The sequence below is a fragment of the Galleria mellonella genome, unplaced genomic scaffold, assembly GCF_026898425.1.
Source record: "Galleria mellonella isolate WM207_F2 unplaced genomic scaffold, CSIRO_AGI_GalMel_v1 utg172, whole genome shotgun sequence".
Lineage (NCBI taxonomy): Eukaryota > Metazoa > Arthropoda > Insecta > Lepidoptera > Pyralidae > Galleria > Galleria mellonella.
Genome location: NW_026442015.1, coordinates 1,113,155 through 1,128,816, shown reverse-complemented (window position 1 = coordinate 1,128,816; position 15,662 = coordinate 1,113,155). Strand labels below are relative to the sequence as shown.

Here is a 15,662-nt window from a genome sequence, read left to right as displayed (position 1 = left end):
ATGTAAAGTATGTAAGTCAGGATGTAACCTATTCGTGTATCAAATTTTATTCAAACCCATTTAGTCGTTATTAAGTGTGATTAAGTAACATACATAAAAATATCTAAATATACGAACGCCTTCATAAACTTTCACATTTATGATATAAGTAGGATTATGATAAAACAGTGAACAATTTTTGTTTGAACTTTTGCGGTGCACAGGAGCTGACGGTGTTCGACATCGGCCACTTTGCAGTGTGGTGTGAAGCGTTCACAGTCAACTTCGGCCATGTGACCCTGCCACATGCAGCGCTCGCCAACGTACCGCCCAGCCTCAAGATGCTCGGTGTATCACCACAAGTATGTATGCGTATTATTGATAATCGGCAACAGAAATATATCTCAATAGTATTATACTCTTCCAGCCATATTAAGTATCTCTAACTAGTGGTAGAGTTCCTTTTACTTATTTGGTAAATGATTACACTATTAGACACACAACGTTATTTAGTCCCAAACTAAGCAGAGCTTGTACTATGAGTACTATATAACTGACAGATATATAGTGTTTTTTAATACAAACGTTTTATACATAGAGAACATTCAGATAAACATACTCATGGGTACAAGTTTTTATACTGTGCGGGGATTGAAACCGAGACCAACGGAAAGAGAAGCGCTGTGTTACACCGCTACACCATCAAGGTCGATAGATGGTATCCACTATCATTCTATATAACGCCGTTATTCGTTATTTTTGGCATCTATAAAATAGGAATATAACCTTATTTCAGCCATTAATTGGCCATTTTTGAAAAAGTCTCTCCTCTCCCATAGACAGCCATAAGGAATGACTCTAAGGCACCTGCATTCACTGAATTTCTATAATAATATATTTGAAGTAATCGCTCTGTCTGCCCGATAATCGGAAATCGTCATAGACTGCATTTGTCTGTATAATCATTACCCAAGAACCTTTCTTCGCTATCAGTATAATTTTAGTTCTCTAGAATGGTAACGAAATATAAGCGGTGCTAAGGATGTTATTGTAAATGGTGTAAGAGATAATAAATAAGGTTTTATTAATTTACTCTTTATTGCACCACTTAAGGAATAATAGAAAGATACTTATAAAGTATAAAAGGAGGTTTTATCGCAAAAGCAATCTCTTCCAGACAACCTTCGGGCAAAGGACAAAAGTAAAAAAAAAACCGTAGCTATTTGGCGCAAGACTGTAATCATTATATATGTTATTATAATGAATAAAGATTGCTATTACAAGTATTATTTCGTAATGCCCATAGTAGTTTCATAAATATTAGACAATTTTTCATTTATGAGATATTATCGTTTCTGCCCTACTTAGTAGCATAAAGAATATTTGAATTCACAATATATTTTTGTTGCCGATTATATGATATAATTAATAATATATATGTTATTAATAAATATATTAATATACTGTAGAATACAAGAGTTAACGTGATGTACAGACAAATAGTAGTTGGTAAATAGTAAAATTTTGGTCGTAATTTTAAAATATGTGTAAACAACGCGAGAGTTTAAAATTAACAAGTAGGTTAATATTAAAGTATATGTAGTGTCTAACATAGTACATGTTTAGACGCTGTTTTTTTTTACAGAAAGTTAAATTTAAAATGTTTACATAATTATTACTATGCATTAGAAAAGATTTTGTAACTGCTCATAGTAATTGTCAAAGAATATAAATATCACTCACTGGTGATAGATTTATAAAAGCATTATTGAAAAATATAGTTTAATTTTAATAATAATATTTGAGATAAGGGTACGATGATGATGATGATGTTCATTGACAGTCTACAGAAATAAGTTTTATTGTTTACGGTACAGATATTGTTGTAATGTTTAAATTCGTAGTTGCAAAATTTCACTATATTTTTTTCAAGACTCATTTGCTTTAAATAAAAATGACCTCGAAATATTTATTATAGACAGAATATAGGTAACATGATTATGCTAAGTAAAATAATAGATACATAAATATGCTCACGATTATAATTCCTGATAGAGCAGGCAGATGCATTAGGGAACCGATATCGTTGTGGTGAACGAATAGCACTTGACATGACAACGTTACGCTGATCAAGCGTACAGCCGTCATTCTGATAATTTCAATATATTAACAATGTTTTCCATAATTGCAATGTTAATTGAAAGTGATGCACAAAATTTGTAGTGTCGCTCAGATTAAAAATTACTAAAAATTAAACTAATAAGAATAAAGCAATTACTACTACTAATCTAAGATTCTAAGATTCTAAAATCTTTTGAGTTTATAAGTAGGGGTAGTCTACTAAGTTACGACGTGGCTCTGTAAATATGTACATATTGTAAATACGTTTAATTGTTTTTTTTGTAGTTTTAAACTTTTAATATTGCCTAAGTACTTATAGCCAATAAATATATTTCTTTTTCTCGCTATAAAAACATCATATTATACTCTACTTGTCTAAAACAAGTATATGTATATTTTTGTTTGTATAAAATTGAAATATTTTATTACAAATCTTAATTCAAAACTTCCATCTGTTTAAAATTTGAATTTCTACGGCGAAAACATTATATATAATTTAAAAAAAGTTATATTAATTTTTGTAGGTTTACCCCTTACCTATACTATGGATATAATTTTAAGGGGCTTTTTAATTAGTATTTTTTTAAGAAAAATGTTGTACTCGTATATATATTACATATAGAAAAAATCTTAGCAACGCGAAAGCATACCGTGAAATTGCTCCGTAAATCTACTTTCGTTTGTAAACAGATTTTCGAAATTGACAATTCAATGTTTTAACATAATTTAATAACGAGGTTTGGTTGAAAATGAATAAATCCAGGGAATTAAAATGGCGGCTAGCTCGAAATGGATTTTCAATCCGGCAGAGCTTTTAAAGTGTTTTCATGGCAGTTTTTCCACAGTTTTACTTTTTTTTTTACTTTATTTCCAGAAACCTCTAAATGAAAGTAGACATAAGAAATAAAGGAGCAATATAACAAAATATTATTAAGCTAAATAATTATAAATAATTTGTATATATTTGATCGATAGGATTTTAAAAAGTTGACGAAATATATGTAGTTTTATAAAAAAGTTGGTATTAGTAAATATTTTTTTTTAATTAAATTTAACGCGATAGCTACTACTTTTCATGAGATAGGCCGTCAGTTTGCTTTTTATTCTAAGTATCATAAAGAGTACCAAATCGTTGCTTAACATTTATGTTTCGTTGATATGTTTCAATGTGACATTTAAAAAGAACCGGTCAGGTGCGAGTTGAACTCACACGTCGGGAGTTCCGTACATAAACATATAATTATGACATAAAGTGGCCTTTATACGAAATAGATACCTAATACTTATTATTATGTATATTTCGTAATTTTTTATTTTGGGGCATAATTGTGGTTAAAAACTAGACTGCATAAGTTTGTTTTTAAAGATTTATTTGATTATTTCTTTAAAAATGTACGAGTTAGAAACATCTTTTTATTTTTTCTGTAGTATTCATATAGGTATAGGTCTCCCCCATATTTAGCAGTGGACGGATAATAGCTGAAATGATGATGATAATTCATGACTTAATAAAGTGTAATTATTTTAGATTTTTTGCTTTAGAAACTAAAGAGATAAGGGAAGGAATGGTTTTTTTCTTACATTTTCGATTATAATTAAAAACTACACAGGATAAATATAAATAAAAAATAATTTTAAAATGTACAAATGAAGCTTTTTGTATGACATCCCACTGGGGCTAGTTGGTTATTTTAAAATTTTGACTACTCTTTTGGACTTCTAGTATGTTTTTTCAATTATTTCCATTACAATATGTGCGCCCAATGATATGCAAAACTATAGTAGTTTTTTAATTCATGACGTGATGTTATATTTAAAAGAGGTCAGCAATAGAACGAATTGAAAATATACAATGTTAGTGTTCGGGCGCGGTTGACGTTAAGAAGTTGCGTTGTATCTTTGGCAACACTTTGTTTGTCCTCGTGTAATAAACAGCTGTCGCGGCTCGTAAACCTCCACTCAATAAAGATTAACTTTAACCCCTCTCCCCCTTCCCTATCCACCCCCTAGTCACAGCAACCTTATTCAAGTCGTTTAATACCCGAAAATTATTCGCGAGATATTGCAAGTACTATCTAAAACCGCATGTCAAATGATACGACGACAGTAATAAATAAATAAATGGAAAAAAAATTAATATGTTCCAAATATATAGTTTTAGTTATTTCAAAACGTTTAGATCAAGTGTTTTTGGTTTGTTAATTGTATGCAAGAGATCGGGATTTCATTGCTAGCTTGTGTTGGTGGCTGAGTTTAACAACGGTTTCCGTGTCAGTATCATTAGAAGCGTGGTTTTATTAATATTAATAAAATAAAATCCATAATTTTAGCTTTATATTCGTCGTGATAGATGAAACGCCGAGCATGAATAACATCACATCCATATTATAAACATAATTTTTCTTTTTTCTAAATAAAGTATTTTATGATTGTAATATCGTTGCTTTAAAATGTTTTCATAGCCGTAACCTCGTAACGTCATTCGACGCCATTATACCTTTGCTGAAAGAAAATCAAGAGGATACGAAATTCAAATTTTATTATAATGTAAAATTGTTATAGAGTTTCATATCGAGTTTTTTTTCGTCTCAACTATATTCTAAAAATGAAATAATTGTATTTTATTTTGTCACTAGATCATAATAATTATAGTAATTTATTAATATGATTTTGTATTCATTCGTGTATTAAAAGGTAACTTCTAGACACAAGTCTAGACTAGAAAGGCAGGGACTGGTGTTTACTTCAATATGTTTAAATGCAGCCGTACTTAGTTCATTGATCATTTAATAACAGGGTGGGAGGTTCGGTCTTCCAAAGTTGTCACTGTTTGATTAGGTACGACCTTTGTAATCAATTTAACATGACACTTTAATGAGATTTACTGATACTAATCTATACTTTATTCATACAAATTGTAAAATGTGGGGTGACGTGTTAATTTAAAAAGTTTTTGTTTGAAATAATTTTCCGACCTGCTTTGAAGAAGATTGATTGTATATATACGTAAAATTTGTATTAAACAAATCGATTAAAGATTTCGTAATAAATATTTTAATTGATTTGAAAATATTTACAAAATATTGGAACTTTTGATATAAGATAATTAAGGATACACCACGCCTGATTTATAAGAGGTTACCGTCAACGATGCTACAAAATTGCTTTAATTAATTGCGGTTTCATATGAAAGTTTGTACAGATGTTTAAATTTTAAGGTGTTTGAATATTTGTTTCTTCAAATAAAAGTTTGTTGAAAATTTTGAAATTGTTTACGCAATGATTATTTAAATTAATTGTCAAACGACAGTGATTAGAATTTGTAGCATAACGTAATGGGTTTATTCATAAAGAGTGTAATAAAGCTAGTTAAGGTTTTTTTTAATGGATGAAAATGGAATAATAACCCCGCCCGTGCTATTGGTATACATCGACGAGGCACCAGTGGAAGATGATAGGTGAAACGAATGCAGGTTAGTTGGCTCACTATGATGAATTCGACAAGAATTAACTAAGATGGTTTCCAGGGGGAATTGCGTGAAGGTCGACCTGAGAGGTTATATTGCTAGCAATGGAACTATTTGACTTCATTACTAACAATCTCTGTCCCCCCGCTAGTTAAGGGTTGGCAACACACACGTGACTTGAGTTACATGTGACTATAGGTTTTCTATAGTCACCATTTACCAAACGTCAAATATCTACAGTTAGAAATAGCAGAAGGAAACATTTCAATTCTTCGCACACATTGTCGATTGAAAAAGCGAAATTATCCCGTTTTTGTGGTATGTTACATATGGCGAGAACAATAATGTCGCCCGACGTTTCACTGAGCAATTTCCCTGATTTTTAGCATAATAACGCACCAGCACAAATCCCACGTTATTTGCGATTACGCGATAATGACATACGCTATATAGAAAGTAATACAATAGATTTTACTTATATTTCTCTCGCATGTTTTTCGTCTGAATTTTGTTTCGAAATATGGAAATATTTTCGCATTCAAAGTATTCGGTCGTATTTAAAAAAAAATCGAAGAGAAAAAGTTTTTAATTCCGCTGTGTTATTCTTGTACGTTACACGGTACCATCGACATTTCCGTATCGATTTTGATTATTCTTTCTTTCTTTCACATTGCCCTAGTGCAAATGGTATGTGAACTTTGCATATAGTTTTTGGTGTTTCGAAATAAATCTTTCAAAATAATCTGCAATACGGTGCGGCATTACTGATTATTTTGAAAGATTTAATTTGAGTTAGAAAAACAGCAGATGATTTGCGAAAGTCTCAGTTGCACTTGGATATGCGTAGGCAAGACTCTTAACTGAATATCCATCAGACATAGAATATTAAATATTAAACCTAATGGTCAACATATTAAGATGTGGTCTTTTCAAATTTAGTACTGACCGCTCTTTCGAAACGATGAGAAATGGTTGCAAAAATAACTCGTATAGTGTTAATTGTGCAAGAAGGTGCAGATTTAGTAAAAGGCGAGGTCGATGATCTCTAGTCGCGGCCGCTTCCCACGTAACTATTATAAACCACTAAATGATAAGTGTTTGTTAGATTCTACTTTTTTTGGTGTCAATGTGGATGCATTTCGTAATTTGCACTTCAGATCGTGTCACAGTTTGATAGTATATGGTAAATAATTTGAGAAAACAAGGTTTGTCTGACCTTATACATGTGTAGGACGACCCCTACTAGATGGAGTGACGGCCTGAAATGCATTGCAGGGAGTCAGTGGATGCAGGTGGCTCAGGACCGTTCTTTATGGCTGTCTATGGTAGAGGCTTATGTCCAGCAACGGACAGATAATGGCTGAAATGATACAGGTCAAATTGAAATTATTAGCATTCTTTTAAGAGAGTATTCCTATTATATATAATGAATGAAAACCAACAAATAAAATTTAGCTTCCCATATTTACTGATAGCAAGACTCGCTGTGTTGGAGTTAGACGATAAAAATTCATGTCCATTTTGGAAAAATATTCAGTTTAGTTGGTACAACTCTGTTTAGAAAAGATTTTTATTTCATCCAGTATATTTCAGAGTATTATCATTATTTCAACCAGTTATTGTCTACTTCTATATATAGATAGAATTTCCCAGAAAATTCCAGAAGCTGTGCGAGTAAATTTCTTAATAGATGCTTATACATGAAAATGAACCTAAATGAAAACTGTTGAAACTATTAAGACCCTATTTACATAATTTTAAGTGTTCGTTTTGTGATTCTCGAAATATTGTAGGTAATTAGTGAATTTAACTTTACAAAACAAACATAAACTACAAACAGGTGGAGGCTTTGTAATTTTCCGTTGGGCACTTGGAAGCTCGCAATTAGCCTTTATTTGTGATAACCGCTTTTTGTGATACAATTAGAGAATAAAAGGTATAACGAGAAGTCTAGCTGTTGTTTTTTGCTGAATAAAAACTAAATGCGCAAAGTATTCGCACAAAGTTTAATACGACTGGTAGGTACACCGTAACATAAAAACTAACGATTAACCTTGTTTACATTCGATTTTTATGAGTGGAAATGAAATGGCAATTCCGTATGTTATTAGTTTACGTTGGTGAGGTATCAATAAGGATGAAATCAGGTCAAAGAAGATTTTTCAGAAGTAGTGTAGGTATATTATTAGTAATGAACGTTATTATTGAAAATTTTCATAGTTTTTGGGGATGTCGTTAAATCATTAGGATGTAGTGTTTATTATAAGACCTTGTAATTGGATTTACGGTGCTACTCAGGCGAAGGATTGTTTTTCACAGAAAAATGTGCTTTATGTCAATTGAAAACACACACGTCCGTGTAAGAGCGTGTGGGTTTTATAGCATTCATCTCTGTATTCTAATTTGATTCACAAAAATGTACTCTCAGAATTGTTTCCCGCCCGCAAAAACCTTTATTCTGCCCTTCTTTTTAAAATACGAAAAAGAAAATTGGGCATATTATTTTTATTGATATTTAAGTTTAATTTATTTAATATTCGCAAAAGTGTAAAGTTTAGATATTTTAATATTGTATTTGTTAGTAATTTTATAACGTCACATACACGTATATACAATTTATGTCTTAAAACATCAGTGGAAGTCTAACTGTGGTTGCCAATTCGCCTGCCAAGCGAGGCAACTACTGGCAAAACTTCCCTTATGGGGAAGGCTTATCAGCAGTAGACAGTTAACGGCTAATATGACGACGATAATGAAGTAATTTTATAAATGAAAGTTTCCCAAAGTAATATGGTCGAAACAACAAATTGTACACAATATTTAATTATCTAATATTTTCAATTCATAGATGTAAAATAAACAGGATTTTAAATAGAAACAGAAAAGAATTACGCAAACTATTGTAAATAGGAATTATCACAGTTTTTTATTATAGACGATAATTGTGCGGTTATTACAGTTTGCTAAGTGAATGTAATTACCACTACAAGAAATGACCTAAATCGCCTACATTATTAAAATGTTCTGTTCAATTCTTGGCTCGAGGATTGAGATGGCGCAGACTAAAATCCTGAGCCAAAATTATAGCTATTCTACTGTCTGCTTCTTTGTATCGAATTACAGGGAGTAAGCTCTCATTTTGTGTATATCTAACGTGAAATTATTACTATTTTACAGAATTTTATAGATATATTTTTATTATTAACTACGATGATATTCAGAAGTCGGGTAGAGGTATATTGCTAGCAGTGGATTTCATTACTAACAGTTTTGCAGTGAAATATGGATTTGCTTTTTTTTTTTTTTTAAAAACACAGGGGGCAAACGAGCATGCAGCTCACCTGATGGTAAGTGACTACCGCCGCCCATGATCACCCACAACACCAGCGGCATTGCAGGTGTGCTGCCGGCCTTTTAAAAAGAAATGTACTCTTTTCTTGAAGGTTATGTTGTCGTATCGGTTAAAAGATGAGGATGGAGCGTTTATTATAATTTATTCTAATTTGATTTATGAAACTACACAAGCTAAGGGTAATCAATTGAATATTTTTTTTTTAAAATCAATAGGTGTCGATCCCATGTTGAGGCGTAATCGTTGTTGTCCATGTTGTCCCGTAATGTTTTTGTTAAGTCTCGCTTATATTATGAGGGGTATAGGATGTAGATCAGTCATGATTCCTATTAATATTATAAATTTTGAAAGTTTATAACAATGGATGGATAATTAGATAAATGTTTGTTACTCTCTCAAGAAAATACTATTGAATGGCTTTGAATGAAATTTTTAGTATATATGGGTAGGTTATATCCTAACTTAGCATACCTATACGTTACTTTGTGTGCTTACTAATTGTCGAGAGCAAAGCCGCGGGATATAGCTGTTATGAAATATGAACGAGTTTCCGGAAACTAAGATATTGCATTTTATAAGTTAGCGAGTAAAAACTTTATGAAAACAATTATGCAAAAACCTAATGACCCGCTACTAAAATCCATTATTAATTAATTTCCATAAAGATGAGTACTATAAAATGGCTTCGTTTGCAGTTAGTATTTAAAAAAATATATGTATTTAATCTAGATTACTTTATGTATGTTGTAGCAATAGTTAAAATAATAACGCAATAATTATGAATACGGATCTAAACATGTAATAATGAAATTATATCAAATTAATTTCAACAAGTAAAAAGCTTCATTAATGTTTCACTGTTTAATTATATTTAATTAATTTAATTTTGCAATTCAGTTTATTTTTGTTATAAGAATTACAAAATACGGATTTTGTAAATTTATAAAAATTTAAGAGAATTGAAATGTCTAACCGAAAACAACGCTAGAGTTAAGAAATATTGAACGTAGGTTCGTTTAAATAATGTGAGCAAAGAATAAAAAGATTTAGGAAGATTTGTTTCTAACAGAACAGAAAGAATTATATTTAAAATTTAAAAAAGGAAATTTTAAGTTATCTTTTTAGTAAGGATTAATATTATGTGAAAGTGTGTTTGTTACTTCTTAGCATCCTAGCGGCTTAACCAATGACAATGAAATGTGATATACATAATTACTATATGGACTGTAGTAGGACGTAGGCTACTTTTATTCTAATTACGTGGACGAAGTCGCTGATAAAAGCTAGTATATAACAAGTATACAGACTTAACTTGTGTATTTTATTGCCTTTAAATTATATATTGATTATTTATAATATTTTTTAATATTTATAATTAGTAATCAACAAATTATTTAATGATGTTAATGCAATTTTTCATATTATTATGATGGATAATTTCCGATATCTGTTTAGTATTTGAGCGTCTATTTAAATATATAGCAATAATTTAACAGAAATGATATTCAAACTGTCCGAACTGAGTGCGTAATGGTATTTCCTCTTGTGAAATATTAAGAGTAGAACCGAGCTATATACTGAATGTTGGACTGGAATCTATTGGATGAATTCCAAGTGCTAGTTGCAGAATAAGACAAGATATACAAAAACTATATGCCTTCCGTAGTTACTGAGTCTGGGTACTGTTATTTACTCGTATTTTAATATGGAGGAGATTATCTATCCATTTATAATCGTACTTTTTTTTTGTAGCAATGTTACGATAACGTCTTTAATACTGAATTTGACAATTATTTCCAAGTTACATATTAATATTGTTATTATTAAAGCTATTATTTTCCTTTGTGGACCAAAAAAATGTTTGTTGCAATGCAAAATCTATATGCACTACTTCGTAATTATACGATTCCGCGTTATAAATTCAGATAGGTTGATCAACTACAAAATGCTTTTAATAAAACATTTTGTAGTCGATCGTATTAATTTGTAATGGCCGAAATTGCTTTTTTTTACGGAGCAAAATGTATTGATAAAGTTTATAGTATGACAATGTTCCAGTAGTAAATCTACTAAAATAATTTATGCATTAAAAACCTGTATCTTTGAGTTTTGTCAATAGTAACGAAGGTCGAGAATGAAGAATATAGTTTACGTAATGGTCTATGATAACATAATCAATAATGTTTATGTTATTTCTTCAACACGCAGTCGCTATATCTCGGACTCAGGAGTGACTGCTTTAGTAGTGTATTATTATATACAAAATTTTGCCAGAAATATCGCTAATACAATACATTTATTTTAATATGTTTATTGATCGTATAAATGAAAAAAAGTACATAAGATTAAAACTGTAATCAACAAACAAACCAACAAGTATATACAAGAATTTGTCGTTGTGGTGGATGCAATACTCTATATGCCTATATTTTACTGAGCATATTACAATCCAACGTTTTAATTTATTTATATTATTTAACGATTAATCAATTTATTAGTTGTTTGGTTATAATATTTAATGTAATATCATGATTATCATTTTATATTTGATCGTAAATAATGATACCTATTTTCGAAACTCATTTCAAGCATATTAGTTGCTCGTTACGAAATATACTCGAGCATAAGTTGACTGGTAAATACATACACAACTCTGATTTATTTCTAAAATTATATGAAATATTAATTCTATTAAAGAATAGCCTTGTTACTTCATATTAAAGCTACTGTGGTACTTGCTATATACCTACCAATATGCTACAAAGTAGCACAATATTTTTATGAAGTATTTCAATATCATTTTCCAATAATATATTTTGACTATTGTCGAATTTAATAAAATTTTACTGTTTTTGGAGTAATCATATCCCGTATCCCTAATATTCATATTACGAAATACCCTTACACACCTGAACCCTTAACCTAAGTCACCCCCATGCCCGTCGCTGAGCGCAGTTTCCTGTTGCAGAGCCGCAACAGTGCGCTGGTGGCGGCCAGACCATCGCGCACCCGCGCCCCCGTCTCCCGCCTGTCCCTCGCACGGCTCGACGCCACCACATATAGACCTCCTCGCCTCGGTGCTGGGCCACTCGCCGCTCTGCTAGACCAACCTGCCGACCACGCAGCTCACCTCCACCGGCGCGCTGATCAATACACACCACCTCGAGAGCAACTGATCGACCAGCAAATCCGTATACAACCTTCAAAAGAGATCTACTACCACCAAGAGAGTATTAATTACCAGTCAGCGGAGCAAAACGGACAGGCGGGTAGACAACACGGACAATCTCCTGAAGTAGATTATTATCGGCAACGACAGCAACAAGAGCAGCAGCAACTGCTACAGCATCAGCAACAGTTGCAGCAACAACAGCAGCAACAGTTGCAGCAACAACAACAGCAACAGTTACAGCAACAACAGCAGCAACAGCTACAGCAACAACCTCAGCAACAATATTATCAAGACGAGAGACAGCTGTACGATCAGCAACGGGCAGCTTACGAGCAACAATTGTACGAACAACAACGGGCGGCTTACGAACGGCAACTTCTCGAGGAGCAGTACAGAACACAGTTTCAGCGGCAGCAGGAGCCGTTCCAATATCGGCTACTGCCATACAACTATGACCAGCAGAATATACGCAGTCAGCGACAGACAGAGACACTGGAGGCAGTCCAGAAAAACGTTGACCTTGACCTAGTTGCAGGGTCGCGGTCGCAGTGAGCGGCGCGGGCGCGTGGGAGCGCGGTCGATGAACGATTGTGCAATGATGCGCTCGATGCAAAGCGGTGGCTCCTTGTCCTCGGAGCATTTCACAACTGACCTTTTTGATATCTGATGTTTTATGTGGCAGACCGCTAATTCATCTTCTTTTCATGTGCATAGTGTGACCATGAAACACGTTTATACTAGCAATTTGTGTCAAGATATGTCGAGATGTCGATATCTTTACTTGATTGATAGACGTTATGACTTGTTTGAGTCCTCCATCGTTTCTTGTTATTAACATAAATTGACCATTGATTGATAGTTCCACTGAAGTGACTAAATAATAGTCCGGCAGTCGCATATCGAATTGGTAAAGTTCATGTGTTAGTCCAGATTATGAACGGACCGTTTCATCACATAATCGAGCCGCGCCGATTGGCCAATGCACATCTCTTCATATAGTAAACACAGTAATCGTCGAGGCGTGACCACGGTCGCCCTTCTAAATAATCCTCTCACTTGGGGACTGCTAATTTTGATAGCCTTGAGCCAAGAACATCTGCATTTGAGCGGATTACGATCCCTCTATTATAATAAACGAACACTCTACTTTCTGGAGTCCTTCGCTTCCAAATTGGCCAAACCTGAAACGTCAATCAATCAATCGGTCCTTTTCTAGAATTTAATTAAATATACCTTCTTTATTTATATGAACAAATATTTCGTGTGTATAAATAATCGTACAGTATTTATTAAGTAAATTTAAAGAATCAGGAAATGTAGTTAAAACCACTAGTAACACAATGTTAATTTATGGAAACTATAGATTTAGTTTTTCTATACTTCTGTCACCAGAAAGTCAGAAAGCATTATAAAATATTATTTTTTTAATTACGAATAGAAGAACTTTCGGATGATTTGTGGTTGTAATTTGGTAATTTTAGTTTTAGCCACAGCATTGTAACGAGCGATATCGTAAACAGAGCCAGTAGTTACCACTAGTTTATATTATAAGTGCCTACTTAGCTGTAAGTAATTTAGTGACAGTATAATGAAATGACAACGAATAAAATAACATAGTACTAATTTTGGGTCCATTATAAGTATGATGTACAAATAACAATCACCGGACATTAATCACAGCTGGTCGATACTTTTTTTAAGTTGATTTAAAAAATGTACAATAGATTTAATAGTTTTTGTGATATGGTGAATACTCACTTGAAGTTCCTAACTGTGATATAGTTCAGTACTTTATGACGTCTAAATTTTATATCTATTTAGTCGACCGATGTCCACTCTTTTTAGTTTTTTAGTATTTTAATAATATGATACAATATTAAACAGTTTATATTCAATTAATACTCAAATGGGTAATAAAGCTTGCCAAAATAAACGTGAGTTTTATTTGCGAGGGTCACCGATGAAGAAATCCTTAACGATCGCAATTATTCCCCCTAATGGAGGCGATTATGAAAGTATTTCGATAGCCGTGTTGTCTGTAAAATGTTAATTCAATCGAATACCGTCTTATGAACTTGTACAGACAAATTAGGAAAGTTTTAGTTAACAACGCCAGTTGCGGCGTTCATACTTTGCGAACAAAAGAATCTAAAAGTTTTCATAACAATGGACAGACATAAAACCAGTCTTGTACTCGTACTTTACTTGAATAAATCATATTTAGGATTGTTTATTGCAAAGCGTTGCACAGTCAAATGAAATATTTAATAACAAAAAATAATATAAAACCAGGAGATCTACCTTGAAATGAAATTCCGCATTTTTGGACTCAATTTCGTGTTTTTTTCATATCTAAATCGGCCCAGTAAATGGAGCTTAACGTTTTGTTCGCCATAAATTCTACCATAAAAGTCCAAAGGAACGATATTTTAATATTTTTCATATTTTTAAACGATATTTATTATGTAATTTTAACATCAAATTTATGTTTCGTTTTGGCTCTGAAATTTTGAGAAACATTTCATGGCAGGTCCTTTGAACGAAAGTAAACACTTGTAAAAAGAATCATCGAAGTCGTTTTCTTTTCAAAGTCAAATAATCTTCGAATTAAGTTTTCGAAGATAACGGGCAATATATAATAAAAATACAATCGTATTGAGCACCATAAAGGATCGAATAATAAGCTATATCGATATATACATTCTTATGTATTCATATAGCGTTTCCGTTGTAGGTATTGTCATAGTGAGTGTGAAGGTAGTAGCGGTTGTGTGTATCTTTCCTATACTTACATAATAGTAGGACGATAGCCAATAAGGGGATTACATAAAGTAATACGGCGCGCACCCTCATTACCCACATGAATTCGGCTCGCCATATTGTTGGGCACTGACTTAGGGCGTCGTTACACTTGAGCTGTATGTTAGCTTGTTATCTAAATTTAAAACTATAGAAGTCGATGTTCATATTTGCTATCTGTATAACTAGCTGTATCTTACAGTATCGTCCGTTTTCGTATCAGCGTATTGAATAACCTGTACCTTCCTGAATTAATGAAAGAAACAAAATTTAAATCCGACTTGTACCTAGTTCTGGAGATTAGCGCGTTCAAACAAACAAACAAATAAACTCTTTTGCTATATATATTAGTACAGATAAAACAAATATAATATTGCACCAGAAGAAAGCGAGTCCAATTGTAAATATATCGATAAACGACCAGATGTTTCGAAGATACCTTACATCGTAAATATTGCGTGTTTATATGTAGATTTTGCTTCGCAAAAAACAATTTATGGTCCGCAAAGAAAACAGCAGTTTCAATAAACATATTATTAAAATGGAATATTATGAGACTAAAACCAGAGAGTAAAGAGAGTACTAGAAAATACCTGTAGAAATTGATATAGGAGACGTGATTGCGTAACAGTAGAAAAAATCAGAGGAATTTAAAACCTCCGTTTTTATAAGGAACTTAATTTTACATATTTATTAACGCAAAATATATGGAAAAAAATACAACTGAATTGAGAATCCTTTTTTTGAATACACAATCGGGACTTAACGTGAT

The 15,662-nt window shown here is 32.2% G+C and overlaps 1 protein-coding gene across 4 annotated transcripts in view; it reads left to right on the top strand.

Moving 5' to 3' along the window:
* Positions 1-15,662, top strand: part of LOC113514470 (protein Skeletor, isoforms B/C) — an 84,526-nt gene that overhangs the window by 51,966 nt on the left and 16,898 nt on the right. For 3 of the 4 annotated variants that reach the window (XM_052893205.1, XM_052893207.1, XM_052893206.1), the window contains exon 6: positions 204-341. In XM_052893205.1, the coding sequence (XP_052749165.1) occupies positions 204-341 (138 nt within the window). Of the gene's footprint in view, positions 1-203; positions 342-11,887; positions 14,025-15,662 lie in introns of those variants that run through there. The other variant, XM_052893208.1, reaches the window with a different exon arrangement.